The sequence below is a fragment of the Lithobates pipiens genome, unplaced genomic scaffold (assembly GCF_037356315.1).
Source record: "Lithobates pipiens isolate NorthernLeopardFrog02 unplaced genomic scaffold, aLitPip1_a1.2 Scaffold_13, whole genome shotgun sequence".
Lineage (NCBI taxonomy): Eukaryota > Metazoa > Chordata > Amphibia > Anura > Ranidae > Lithobates > Lithobates pipiens.
In genome coordinates this window covers 279,904,681-279,919,944 of record NW_027507718.1, presented here as the reverse complement: position 1 = coordinate 279,919,944, position 15,264 = coordinate 279,904,681, and the positions used below count along the sequence as shown (strand labels likewise).

Here is a 15,264-nt window from a genome sequence, read left to right as displayed (position 1 = left end):
GCTGTGGGGATGTTTTTCAGCAGCAGGAACTGGGAGACTAGTCAGGATTGAGGGAAAGATAAAAGTAGAGACACCCTTGATGAAAACCTGCTCCAGACTGCTCTGGAACTCAGACTAGGCGAAGGTTCATCTTCCAAAAGGACAACGACCCTAAGCACACAGAAAAGATAACAAAGGAGTGGCTACGGGACAACTCTGTGAACGTCCTCGAATGGCCCAGCCAGAGCCCAGACTTAACATCTCTGGAGAGATCTGAAAATGGCTGTGCACCGATGCTCCCCATCCAAGCTTATGGAGCTTGAGTGGTCCTGCAAATAAGAATAGGAAAACAGCCCAAAAATAGGTGTGCCAAGCTTATAGCATCATACTTAAAAACACTTGAGGCTGTAATTGGTGCCAAAAGGTGCTCCAACAAAGTATTGAGCAAAGGCTGTGAATTCCTTATGTACATGTGATTTTTTTTTTTTTTTATAACTTTGCAAAGATTTCAAACAAAAACGTTTTCATGTTGTCATTATGGGGTATTGTTTGCATAATGTTAAAGAAAATAATGAATTTAATCCATTTTATAAAAAGGCTGTAACATAACAAAATGTGGAAAAATTGAAGCGATGTGAATACTTTCCGAATGCACTGTACATTTCCATCTGATTTAATGCGCACCGACATTCTTTGACATACATTTTGATGTCCATTGATGTACATTTTAGCAGAACGCAACATTATGGTGTGAATAGAACACATGAAAATTATTGTTTTTCAGGTGTCCTGCCATTGATCTGAGTTTTACAGCTGAGCTAAAATGGTGTGAATTGGCCCTAAAGGATCAATAGCAAACTTCTGCTCATCCCTGGGCTCCCCTTGCCCTGCCTGTATTCCCAGAGTCAGACCGACAATGCTATTCAATATATGATAAAACCTGATTGGCTCACAGTGCTGGCCACACCCTCTCCAAGACTAGGTCGTAGTAAGCAGAAGCTAATAGAAAGTTAAAAAACACTTCAGATAACTAAGATGGTAGCATTTTTAAATGTATTTTATGCATTTCAGAGAATACAGAACTGTATTAAAAAGATGAGATTCCAATCCACAAGATTAATATAAATATCAGTTCAAGTCTTATTATTTGTTATAACATCCTGTAAAGGAGTGAAGGTGTCATCTCTCCAGTCTGCTGACTGGAAAGTGAAAGGGCACCACAGACTGATGAGGTTGAGGAGTTGATTTACTAGAGGCAGTCTATGGACTTTGCAAAGCGCAGTCGCACTTTGGAAATGCAGTTGCTCCAGAGCTTAGTAAATGAGCAAAAGCTCTGCTGACTTCCATCATCCAATCACGTACAAACAAAAATACTGTTTTTTATTTTCCTTGCACGTGATTGGGTATTCTTTGCAAAGTGAAGCAATACCTCATTTACTAAGCTCTGGAGCAACTGCACTTGCAGAGGGCAATGGAAATCTTTTTGCCTTTAGTAAATCAACCCATATGTCTAAGCTCATTCTGCTCTATCTTCCTATCTGCATGTTTCTTTCCAATACATTTGCCTGCAACACACCTAATTGGCTCCCACCCTTGTGTAGTGCTTCTGTGCAGGGCTTTGCAAAAAGACATTTTTTTTTTAATACAATTTTTTTTTATGAAAGCATACATAGCAGCATTACTTGGGTTGATTTTCTTATGGAGTAGAGAATGTTTGCTTTCAAAGTAAATTTTCACTTGCATTAAAACAGTGCAAAGAATACCCAATCACATCCATGCAAAGAAAAAAAAAATGAATTTTCGCTGCCACATGATTGGATGATTAGATTTCACCTTATTTAATAAACTAAAGCAGTCCAGTGGGCTAAACAAAAAGGGCAAATTCCTCCATTAACACAACTGAGATGGACAGAGGAATCCTACTTACTGAGACACTGTATTCTCACTGTGGGGCTCTCCACTGCCAAAACATATTGAACAGCGGCTTCAGCCACTGATAAGAAAAACATTTCCAACAAGCCTGTTCAACAGAAGTAGATCGCGGAACGAAATTTGGCAGGCCCCTGCTGAAGCAGCCACATTTTGATCCATCTACGGCCAGCTTAATTGAATTTTCTCTTTGCAAACATCATCCAAAGATGTGCGAGCAAAAATCTATTTTTTTAAGACTTTCTTTGCACATCACTCTTTTTGACCTCATTGACTAAAGACAAGTGAAAATTCACGTTAAAAGTGAACAGGCTCTACTCTCCTTTAGTACATTATGGTCAATGGGGGTTATTTACGAAAGGCAAATCCACTTTGCTTTGCAAGTGCACTTGGAAGTGCAGTCACTCTAAAGGGGTAGATCTGAAATGAGTGGAAGCTCTGCTGATTTTATCATCCAATCATGTGCAAGCTAAAATGCTGTTTATTATTTTCCTTGCATGTCTCCCTCAGATCTACAGCGACTTTGCATCCAAGTGCACTTTCAGTGCAAAGTGGAGTTTCCTTTAGTAAATAACCCCCAATGTGTCTTCTTTTTATATACGGTATATACCTGGCTTAAGTTCAACTTTAACACTAGCAATTGCTTTCAAATCTTTGTGTAATATATCTTTGATAAATAATTGAATAATAATTCAGCTTGAATAAACACTCTGCAGTTCATAATGCCATACTGGGAGATAAGCAGCCACAATGATGAAAATATAAACGATTAAAAATGAAGTAATATAACAGACATGAAGTCTGCTGAGCCCGATATGCCAGCTTTTGATGTTGCCTCCTACCACTTTTTTTGTACTTTGGGAGTAAGGCTGGGTTCACACTGCTGCGGGGGGAGAACCGGATGTGATTCGCACAGCAAATCACATCCGATCTCCGTAGCGCTGCGAGTTCAGCCATACAGATAGTATGGCTGAACTCGCAGCGGTCCCGCAGCAAACTCGCACGGGACCCTTTTTTGGGTCCGCAACAGAATCGGATCGCATGGGGGTTCACACCATGCGATCCGATTCCTGTGCGAGTCGGCAGATCGCACTGCGATATGCCGACGGATCTGGGGGTGTCATTAACATAACATTGACACCCCCAGCCGTCCGCATAGGGCAGTGTGAACTGCCGGTGGGAGGTATGCGATGCGGGAAAACGCCGCGGATTCGCGGCGTTCCCGCATCGCAGCAATGTGAACCTAGCCTAATGAGAAAAAAGTTTTGCACCAACACAATTGCAATTTACAAGAAAAGGTGTGTGCAAATATATTTCATCATTGGATGTTTTTTTGTAACATTTTAACATTCAACAAATATAACAAAGATTAAGTAGCACATTTTTAACTTTAACAGAGTCCGATAGCTTTACAGAAAGGCAGTGGAAGAAAATTTTTTAACACAACGTTTAAAGGTTCTTTTTTTAGATCGCATTTATTTATTTTGAAAAACAATATACAAGACAAAGTATAGACCATGAATAGGAAACACAGGTTGTTAAATATAACAATGTTATGATCTTGAACAAGACATAAGAAAGGTCTCAATGTAAGGTTGTATTGTTTAGTAATTAATGAGTCTAAGAAAAATCACTTAATTCCCCCATCAACACAATCAGTTGATTTCTACCGCACTGCTATTGTATTCAACTGTGGGGTTTGTGGAGAGCCTTCCTGGCCAGCAGAACACAATGAATACTGCTAACGTTAAAGCCGCAGGCAGTAATCTCATGTTAAAAAACCCAAGCGCTGGATCGACTTGGGTACAATCAGCCTTCCCAGGGATGGATTGAGATTTGATCCATCATTGGCTGGCTTTAGATTCCAATATTCTATATATCCATTATATCCATCTATTATATCCATAGAGAAAAAGGAAGAGACATATATTCCTCCCTCCCCTTTGTGATGAATGAAGCCAGACGCAAATGAGGATTTTGTCACTTCTGGGTTCAGTGCTGTTTCCCTGGATGGTACTGGCCAGAGAAGCTGCTGATCAAGCTGATCTTGAATAATACAAAAATGCTGAGCCAAAACTAGAAGTGGGACTTTATATACAGCGATATGAGCTATATACATACACCTCCATCCCTGATATCTTGAAAAATAAAAAAATAAAAAGATGTAGATCTTGAATAATAGTTGATCGCCTCTTGTGATAGCAATAGAGTTGAATAAAAAAAAGTGTAAAAAGTGTGGAAAAAAATGAAAGCCCCCCCCCCCCCGCATTCCCTAGTGCTCACGCACAAATGCAAATGTGCACATAGGTCCTGCATGCATATGTAAACTGTAATTTCACCACAAATGTGAGGTATCATCACAAATGTTAAAGTGAGAGCAATAATTCTAGTGCCAGAGCTCGTTTATCTCTAATCTGGTAACCTGTAAAGGCTTTTAATGCATCACATATGGACAATTTTAGGTATTGCAGTTTGTTGCCATCTCACAAGCATGCAAAAATGTTAAATCTTGATATATTTGAGATCTATTTACTCAGTGCAACATCATATATTGTACTAAAAAAGGGGTATTATACTGTGTCTGAGTGCACTAAAATACATTCAAGTGTATTTTATTCATGAAAATTTGAATTTTTGATGAACGGATGCACAAAAATTGCAACAACCACTATTTTATCCTTCAGAATGTCTACTTTCAGAAGCTCAATGCTGGGGGGTTCTATGTAATCTTCCAGAAAAAAATGCTAATCTTATCATGTATGTGAAAATCTCAAATTGGTATCCACCCAGAAGAATGGACTGACAACTGGCTCAGCCTCTTAGTAAGGCACTGAGAGCCTGAGCCAGCCCCTACCTTCCTCTCCACAGCCCAGAGCTGCAGTGAGCGCCAGTATGGCAAAGAAGAGAACTGCTGACTGACAGTCACCAGCTCTTTGCCTGTGATCAACAGTGTTTGATCGCAGTTCTCAGTCTTAGAGGCAGCAGCATATGATAAGTATGGGCAAGTATGATTGTTTTCTTCAGCCCGCTGTTTGCTGAAAATGAGTCACAGGAGTGCAGAACGAACTGCACTCCTGTGATCCACAGAAGTACTGCTAAACGAGCTTGGGCTGTACTTCTACTTTAATCACTTAACTTTACCAAGCCCCTCGGGGGGGGGGGGATAAAAAACATCAAAAAAGGAGCTTTGTTTGGGGGTCTGTGTAAGGCTTAAAAGTTCTTTAAAAGTTTTGAAAAAAATGAATTTGGTGGTAGTGCAATTTGGGAATTTTGTTTGTTAGATATAATGCAGAGAATGAATAGACTCAATTAAAACATTGGACCCATGGCTAGTGGCGCAGCCCTAAGTCCACGTAGAGAGTTATCATTGGAAATGTTGTATTTCAGAGAAGTACTGCATGTTTTGTTTTACACATTAATTACATTTTCCCCTGGGGGGGGGGGGGGTGGGGGTGAAAAACATCAAAGAAGGAGCTTGGTTTGGGGGGGGGGTCTGTGTAATACTTAAAAGTTCTTTAAAAGTTTAGAAAAAAATGAATTCAGTGGTGGTGCAGTTTGGGAACTTTTGTTTGTTACATATAATGCAGAGAGCCAATAGACAGCATTAAAACACTGGACCCATGGCTGGTGGCGCAGCCCTAAGTCCACTTAGAGAGTTATCACTGGAAATGTTGTATTGCAGAGATGTACTGTATATGGATTTTTTTGCCTAGCATACATGTTAATTACATTTTCCCATTTATCAGTTTTGTAACAGTTGCAGCAGTTGTTTCAGGGGTACACGCTTTATCGCATAGAGGCACCAGATAACAGCCTGTATGAGTACATTGCACTAGCTTGAAGCTCTGAAGAAAAGTAGCAAGTTGGTATAATGTGGCTTTAGTATCAGTTTGACCTTCATATACCAGAAATAAAACATTATAATAGCTTATCACCAATACACATTGGGGTTCATTTACTAAAATTTGAGTGTGCAAAATCTGGTGCAGTTCTGCATGGAAACCAATCCACTTCTAATTTCACTTTCGTGGGGAAAATAAAGAAAAAATAATATATCGTGTACAATTGCGACACAAGTCATATTGTAATTGAATGTTCTTAAAAATTACCTTTCCTTTTCAATCTGCAACCACTGTAATTTTCTATAAATGCAATGCAGTATGGCTACATGGAGTTGTTCTGTACATAGAATGTGTACTGACCACTCCTCAAACATAATTTCCTGCTTGTGTGATTAGCTCACAAATTTTCCCAGAAGTCTGCCTAAGATACAAGTCAGATTTCAGGCATCCCATGCAACAAAAATTTCATTTTTGGTGAGATATTTCCAATAGGAACATGTCTAAAGGGATGCTGGCCCAGCAGCTTTCCTCATTAGTGCCCTGCAGCTGACTGATAATTATGAAACTACTGCCATTAGACCTACTCAGCTCAGAAGCACAGACAAACACACAGATTTCTTCAAAGGTTGTTATAATCCTTGCAATGTACATAGATCACCCATGGGGGGAATATATATATTTTTTTCACCAAAAGGGGAGTTATGCTTAAAGCTTTGACAAAAAAAAACAAATGAATGGTTTCTATGCAGAGCTGCACCAGAGTCTGCACTCTTCAGTTTTAGTAAATCAACCCTATTGTGTCTTCCAATTCTGGATACACAGTGCATTTATAAAGTATGCAGACCCCCTTCCTTTTCTTCAATTTTGTTATGTTGCAGCCTGATTCTACAGTTGTTTCAACAATTTTTTTTCCTCATTAATCTACACTCAGTACCCTACAATGACAAAATAGAAACAGAATTTTAAGATCATTGTCATGTTGGCAGGTGAACCTTCAGGCCAGTCTGAGATCCTGAGCACAATGGAACAGGTTTTCATTGAGAAAATCTCTGTAATTTGTTCCATTCGACTTTCCCTCAACCCTGACAAGTCTCCCAGTCCCTGCTGCTGAAATAAACACTCTCAAAACATAATGCTGCCACCACCATGCTTCACTGTTGAGATGGTATTGGGCAGGTGATGAGCAGTGCCTGGTTTCCTCCAGTCATATGTTTGAGGCAAACCATTCAATCTTGGTTTCATCAGACCAGAGAATCTTGTTCCTCACAGGCTTTCATGTCTTTTGCACTGAGGAGAGGCTTCCATCTAGCCATAAAGCCCAGATCGGTGGAGGGTTGCAGTGATAGTTTTCTTTCTGGAACTTAGTCAGGATGACCATAGGGTTCGTGGTCACCTCTTACTAAGGCCCTTCTCCCCTGATTGCTCAATTTGACCAGGCGACCAGCTCTTGGAAGAGTCCTGGTTGTGCCAAACTTCTTCCATTTAAGAATTATGGAGGCCACTGTGCTCTTGGAAACCTTCAATGCAGCAGAATTTTTTGTAGCCTTCCCCAGATCTGTGCAGTTCTGTTGAGCTCATGGCTTTTGTTCTGATACAGTATGCATTGTCAGTTGTAAAGCCTTTTATAGAGGTGTGTGCCTTTCCAAATCATGTCCAAACCATGTCCACTGAAAACATTTCTAAAATTCTGTTTTCACTTCATCATTATGGAGTACAGGGCATAGACTAATGATAAAAAAATTATTTAAACAACTGTGGTACGAGGCTGCACCCTAAAAAAATTGAAAAAAGTGAAGGGGAATTGAATACTTTATGAATGCACTGTATGTCAAAGGAAAGCAACCCTTTAAAGTTTATTATTTTTATACTCAAAAAGAATTATAGAAAACGGTAATAAGGTAAAGCACCTTTTTATAAGAATGACAGGTATCATACAATTTTTGGAATACAATATTAGTTTTTAGGAAACTTGGGACAGAATGCACCGTGTCACTCAATAGGCAATTGTGATACATCACATAAAAAGTCACAGTCAGCTGTTCACAGACCGTTTGTGCTGGCAATACTACAGAGAGCACAAGACAAAGAGGAATTTAGAGGACTATTTTTATATAGGAACAGATGTTTTCTCACTGATGTAAATGTGACTTGATAAAGTGGATTATGAATATCATAAAAGTAGTTGATGGACATGAATAACACAACTGCGCTTTATTTTTCCAAATAAGTTAAATCTTTCCTGTGCATCCACTAATGGTAAAAAGGACAATCCTTTTCAGTAGACATTCTGTTCAAATGTGTACTGTGGAATGATTATATAGAAACATAAAACAGTATCTGATTCCTGGGTTTGTTTTAGAAAAAAAAATCCCAAGAAATGCCACACCTGAAAAATCAAGTGATAATGACCTAAAACATTAAATGATCACATCCAAAATGACAACGTATTACATCCAAAATAACAACTAACTTACCATTATGCTGAACTATTTATGTAACCCCAGCCCTTAAAGTGGTTGTAAACTCTTACAACACACTTTGACCTACAGGTAAGCCTAGATTAAGGCTTACCTGTAGGTCCAAGAAAGATCTCCTAAGCCTACAGTACACGGTTTAGGAGATATTTGCCGAAAGACAGGCACCGCTGTCTACGGCGCATGTGCCGTAGACAGCGGCGCGCAGGCGCACTGAGCGCGGCACCGTCAACAGCGAAAATGCCGCGCGCGGTGGCTCCCGTACGCATGCGCGGAGTGACGTCATCGCGGCTTCACTGAATGACAGCGGCGGAGCAGCGAAGACCCACCGAGAAGATGGATGCGCCGGACTACAGGGGACAGCGGTGACTTCGCTGGCTCCTGTGTCAGGTAAGTGACACATAATGGACTTCTATGTGATGCATAGTAGTCCATTATGCTTTACCTTTGCAGGGAATGAAAGAGGAAGTAAACCCATCAGGGTTTACTTCCTCTTTAAAGCATAGCTGAACTTTTTGTAGTTATCCTTTAGTGTCCTTCCTCCTTCACAACACCCACCTAAAGTATTATACTCACCTATCTTTGCTCTTGCTAGCCACCTCAAAGTCCTCTGGGCCAGGCAACGTCTTCTGTGCATGTACATATACAGTATTATATAATGACAATTTTGGCTGCCTCTGTGTATACCTTCTTGTAACCATTTATTTAATTTACTTTTCTGCAATCTTTCAGAGAAAACTCAAAAATTGGTTCAGTCAACAGTTGTCAAATTCTCTCTTTGTGGGGAGCTAATAAAAACACAAAGGGAAATAAATGGGGCAAACGTTTCTGTGTTTGGAGAGCAAAGTAATGCAAATATTTTACCAAATTTACATCTGCATTGACCAATCAGTTTACAGACACTTTTAGACCAGGCCTTTAGGGGACCCTCATAAGAGTGAGTAAGCTACACTTGCACCCTTATCTGGCACGCTCGTGTATCATGACTCGAAGTCATCTGGCCTTACTAATTGCTAGATATTTATGTTTTATGGGTGTGACATCAGTTCTCAACAAATACAAATATTTTTACAGGTGTGGCATCATTATCTGGTACTTTTTATGGGTGTAGTTCACGCATAAGTGATAATGTTTTGGTATGACGCTATGTGGTTGGATTGCCTGGTTGGGTATATTTTTAGCACCTCTTCTGACAAGACATCTGCTGTTGAGTTTGGAGTCTTTCCCTACCCTTGCCAACAAAATCCTATTTTCCCTATTTGATTTTTCTACTTCCCATTTTGGAGAATCGAAAGAGAGACCCACCCTACTGCCATACAAAGAGTATACTACTGGTTAATTTAAACCGCTAGATCTAATGCATGACAAAAAAAAATCTCTAGGATGAATATGGATGTACAGTGGTGTGAAAAAGTGTTTGCCCCCTTCCTCATTTCCTGTTCCTTTGCATGTTTGTCACACTTAAGTGTTTCGGAACATCAAACCAATTTAAACAATAGTCAAGGACAACACAAGTAAACACAAAATGCAATTTGTAAATTAAGGTGTTTATTATTATCCAAACCATCATGGCCCTGTGTGAAAAAGTGATTGCCCCCCTTGTTAAAACATACTATAACTGTGGTTGTCCACACCTGAGTTCAATTTCTCTAGCCACACCCAGGCCTGATTATTGCCACACCTGTTCACAATCAAGGCATCACTTAAATAGGAGCTGCTTGACACAGTAAGGTCCACCAGAAGATCCTTAAAAGCTACACATCATGCCGAGACCCAAAGAAATGCAGGAACAATTGAGAAAGAAAGTAATTGAGATCTATCAGTCTGGAAAGGGTTATAAAGCCATTTCCAAAGCTTTGGGAATCCAGCGAACCACAGTGAGAGCCATTATCCACAAATGGCGAAGACATGGAACAGTGGTGAACCTTCCCAGGAGTGGCCGGCCGCCCAAAATTACCCCAAGAGCGCAGCGATGACTCATCCAAGAGGTCACAAAAGACCCCACAACAACGTCCAAGGAACTGCAGGCCTCACTTGCCTCAGTTAAGGTCAGCGTTCACATCTCCACCATCAGGAAAAGACTGGGCAAAAATGGCCTGCATGGCAGAGTTCCAAGGAGAAAACAACTGCTGAGCAAAAAGAACATCAAAGCTCGTCTCAATTTCTCCACAACACATCTTGATGATCCCCAAGACTTTTGGGACAACATTCTGTGGACCGATGAGACAAAAGTGGAACTCTTTGGGAGGTGTGTGTCCAAGTATATCTGGCGTAGAAGGAACACTGCATTTCATAAAAAGAACATTATACCAACAGTAAAATATGGTGGTGGTAGTGTGATGGTCTGGGGCTGTTTTGCTGCTTCAGGACCTGGAAGACTTGTCGTGATAAAAGGAACTATGAATTCTGCTGTCTACCAAGAGATCCTGAAGGAGAATGTCCGACCATCTGTTCGTGTACTCAAGCTGAAACGAACTTGGGTTCTGCAGCAGGACAATGATCCTAAACACACCAGCAAGTCCACCACCGAATGGCTGAAGAAAAACAAAATGAAGACTTTGGAGTGGCCTAGCCAAAGTCCTGACCTGAATCCTATTGAGATGTTGTGGTATGACCTTAAAAAGGCCGTTCATGCTCGAAAACCCTCTAATGTAACTGAATTAGGACAATTCTGCAAAGATGAGTGGGCCAAAATTCCTCCAGGACGCTGTAAAAGCCTCATTGCACGTTATCGCAAACGCTTGGTTGCAGTTGTTGCTGCTAAGGGTGGCCCAACCAGTTATTAGGTTTAGGGGGCAATCACTTTTTCACACAGGGCCATGATGGTTTGGATTTTTTTTCACCTTTAATAATAAACACCTTCATTTACAAATTGCATTTTGTGTTTACTTGTGTTGTCCTTGACTATTGTTTAAATTGGTTTGATGTTCAGAAACACTTAAGTGTGACAAACATGCAAAGGAACAGGAAATGAGGAAGGGGGCAAACACTTTTTCACACCACTGTATCTTACAGCATATTACACAAATGGAGCAGTAGTAATTAGGGATGGGCCGAACGGACCCCTGTTCGGTTCACACCAGAACTTTAGAACACCGTGACATTTTGGACCCAAATAACGAACCCCATTAAAGTCAACAGGGCCCGTTTTGAAGGCTTATATATAAGTAACATGTATCAATAAACAAAAGTTTGTGAAAAAAGTAATTTTTACATGAGTAGTGATTTTTTGATTTTTAAAGTGAAAGCCTAAAAATGAAAAATTCCTTCCAATATAGTGTCGGGGGGGGGTCCCCTTAGTCTACCTGTAAAGTGGCAGATCTGTACCATATCTAGAAAATGCTGCAACAATAATTGCATTTATAAAGCTAAAAAAAAAAAAAAAAAAAAAAAAAAAAAAAAAACACACATTTTCCCTGCAAGCTGCCTTTATTTTGCTCAGCAACAGCTGGGGAGCCAGTGTGTATGATAGAGCACAAGGTAGTGCATTTGGGAACAAGAGATTTTTTGGATACATTCTGGTGCCACTTTGACTTTGCATAGAAGTAACAGGTGCCTTTGGGTGTCGGCGGCGCCTTCCCACTGTAACCCTATAGAGGTTCCTTGCTGTACAAAAATTGCAATGATATGCACCTGTCAAACAGGTGCAGAAAAATGACTCTCTGGGTATTGGGGGCGCCTTCCCACCGTAACCCTATAGAGGTGCTCTTGATAAAGGCAAAACATTTCTGTGATAAGCATATGGTTGGTGTTCTTTCCACGTTTTATGTGCCTGAGACACAGTTAGCAGATAGCAACAGTGGAATGTGCTGCAAATGCGCTGAAAAGGGCCCAGACAGCTGAGCTTTGGGGAGTGGGTCGGGAGACAACAGCTGCAGAATGTGTTTGAATAGAGTGGATGCTCTCTACTCTCTTGATGTCGACCTCTTTGGGGTTGTGCCCCCCTCACCTTCAGTTTCCTCCTCTGCTCCATCTGGCACCCAAGTCGCATCAATGACCTCATCATCATTTCCATCACCTCCATCTTCATCATTACCACTGGAGACAGCTTGGCAATAAGCTGCAGCTTGGGGAACGTGACTGCGACATTGCGGTGGACGGATCTGACACTTTTGATGCTTTTTTGGGACCATTGACATTTATACAGAGCTATAAATAGTCACTGATTACTGTGTAAATGTCACTGGCAGGGAAGGGGTTAACACTAGGGGTGTTTAAGGGGTTAACTGTGTTCCCTATGAGTGTTTCCTAACTGTGGGGGGATGGGCTTACTGGGACATGACAGCAATCACTGTTCCCGACCACTGGGAACAGTAGATCCCTGTCAAGTCTCCTGTCCAAACGAGGAAATGCCTTGTTTACATTTCCCCGTGCATTTACCTGTTCTGCCTGTGTACAAGGCAATCACAGGCCACCAGAGGGCATCGAGTGCTCCCGACCCTGGGCACACTCCCGCAGCCTGAGCGAGCGTGTTGCCGCCCGCAACTGAGCCCGCCCGTGCCTCCGTACAGCTACAGATATTGGTGCAGGAGAGCCATCGTGGCGCCATCACACAACGGCGGCCGGTCTTTAAGCGGTTACTAAATATAAAAGAAGTGTGGAAACTGTTTGAAGACCTTTGTAAATTACAAGTAATAACTAGTACCACTAATGCTGAAAATAAAAAATGTACAAACAAAACAAACTTTAGCATTTTCCTAAAATTGTTGGAACTTGCGCTTGGCTACTAATAATGAGACAGCTGCACAGAAAGCTGAATACCATACTACAAAAACACCACAAAAATATATATAAAAGTGCACTGTCTCAATTTATATTAGGAATGAAAAAAAAAAATCACTTCTATTTAGATCTGACATATGCTGATTATTTGTGATAATATAAATCAACTGCGCAAAAAAATCATACATACATTTCTAGCAAACGTCAAAAATAAAACGATCAACTGCTACAACCAAAACTCTTTTTCAAGTCTATTGATAATCGAAGGCAATTATGTCTGTATGTCATATTCCTTTGTGTTGTTTTTTTTTTTTGAAAATTTGAATTAGACTGTTTTCTATGGCCAACACATCCTTCTTCATTTCTCTTGAGCTTGGTCCTTTCAGTGTAGCAATCTGAGCACCTCCAGTATAAACTACAGTTTATATGACCTTTGTGTATGAAAAGGAATCCTTCTAGTAAACATGGTCATTAAAAAGTAAAGTTTACACTTAAACTTACACAGGTGACCTTTAGAATGGAACTCTCACTTGCATTCATCAGGCTGACGGAAACATGACGTGAGAACCCAGCTGACACACTGTGGAATGTCAGCGATTCTGTAGCATAGGTAAATTACAATGTCCTTGGGGCACAGTAAAATATACATGCTGCGAGGCATAGGAAATTGAAACACCTGTATACGTGCACAGGTAAAACATGCTAATTTACTTTAAATTGGAGGTGGGAAAGGATTAAGTCATACAAAACACACTGAACATGCAGTAACACATTTTTTCAAGCAAAGTATTTGAAGCAATTCTTTATTGTATAAGCCTGAAATTGTATTGTCAATATATTTTCTGTTTAATAAAAGTGCTGATAATCTAGTCATCATTGTTTAATATTATTCAAAGAAACCTATGATAAATATGGAGACCGTCACTGCTGAAATGCTGTCATGTCATTCCATTGGCTTTGTAAAGCACTGAACCAGAGTTGTGATTTCAATGCTTGTTTTAGGCCAACAATTTAAAGAATTAATGGCAAAAACTGCTAAGCGACTATATTCAGATGGAGTTCAGCAATGAAAAACCTGCACCTTTTACTCATGGCAGGTGTACTTTAATGAAGTTCATGAAAAAGAGAGCAAATCAAAGGTTCAATATGACTAAATATAAGCAGGCTTACACAAATAGGATATTAAATGAAATCGCTCATGACTGCAGCAACCCGTGTGAGAAGCCAATGAAACCTCCATTGACAGCAACCACTCTCTGGGGTTTATTTACTAAAAGGTAAATCCACTGTGCGCTGCAAGTTCACTTAGAAGCGCAGTCACTGCAGATCTGAGGGGGACATTCAACGAAAATAAAAAACAAAATTTTTGCTTGCACATGATTGGATGATAGAAATTGGCAGAGCTTCCCCCTATTTCAGATCTTCCCCTCAGATCTACAGCGACTGCACTTAAGTGCACTTGTAGTGCACAGTGGATTTGCCTTTAGTAAACAACCCCAATGACTCCTGGGAGTCACTAAGCAGTAGCTACTACTGGTGGATTTAAATTGCCTTTCAGACAAGTATAAGCAATCAGGATCCTTTAATATCATTCCAGGTATACATAGACATATTTGCATGCTTCACATTTTGCAGTTGTGTAAGTATATACTTTTTTTTTTTGCTAGCAGAGGGAAGGTACAGTTACTTGGCTCATTCACACTGCTCCAGTACTTTGCAGTGTGTTACTGGATTCAAATAGGCTATCAATGCGCCAAAAGTGGTCAAAAATCTAACATGCACTTTTTCTCCGGCACCATGCACCACAATGCACGGTAGTGTGCTACTGTGCTTTGCAGCGTCCTGTAATGCATATGTGGCTCAAGTGCCTTTTACTGAAAGTTAACTGCACCACAATGTATGCATGGTGAATTTCCACAGCTGATCGGTGAGAAAGGGCCCTTTAAGAGGAAATACTCAATAGGAAACATACCGTATGTTAGAACATATAGCTCCTATAATAACAGTTATGGTAATTATAGCTCGTTTTTGATTAATTGGTTCTTTAATATAGTTTCTTTTTTATCATTTGTGACTGAAGACTGCTCTCCCCAGACACATTTTTTACCCTGCCAAAATGATTTGTAAGAAATATGTTTAGCTAACCTTGTGTACGGCACCTTACGCTGGCTATTCTCTGCCTTAAGACGTAGTAGAAAGCTGCAAAACAAATGTCCAAAAAAGGAATTGAAGATCTTTATTTTTTTATTTTATTTTTTTTTTAGTTCCTTTTGGAAAGGCTGGACTTGGGTTTTAATCAACATGCTACATTCCGGCAG

General features: G+C 40.3%; 1 protein-coding gene across 3 annotated transcripts in view; it reads right to left on the bottom strand.

Moving 5' to 3' along the window:
• The window catches only part of NPNT (nephronectin), a 148,222-nt gene that overhangs the window by 79,180 nt on the left and 53,778 nt on the right, over positions 1-15,264 (bottom strand). For 2 of the 3 annotated variants that reach the window (XM_077476670.1, XM_077476673.1), the window contains exon 3: positions 15,092-15,145. The exons of the other annotated variant lie outside the window; for it this stretch is intronic. In XM_077476670.1, coding sequence (XP_077332796.1) covers positions 15,092-15,145 — 54 coding nt within the window. The remainder of the gene's footprint in view (positions 1-15,091; positions 15,146-15,264) is intronic. 3 annotated transcript variants of the gene reach the window in all.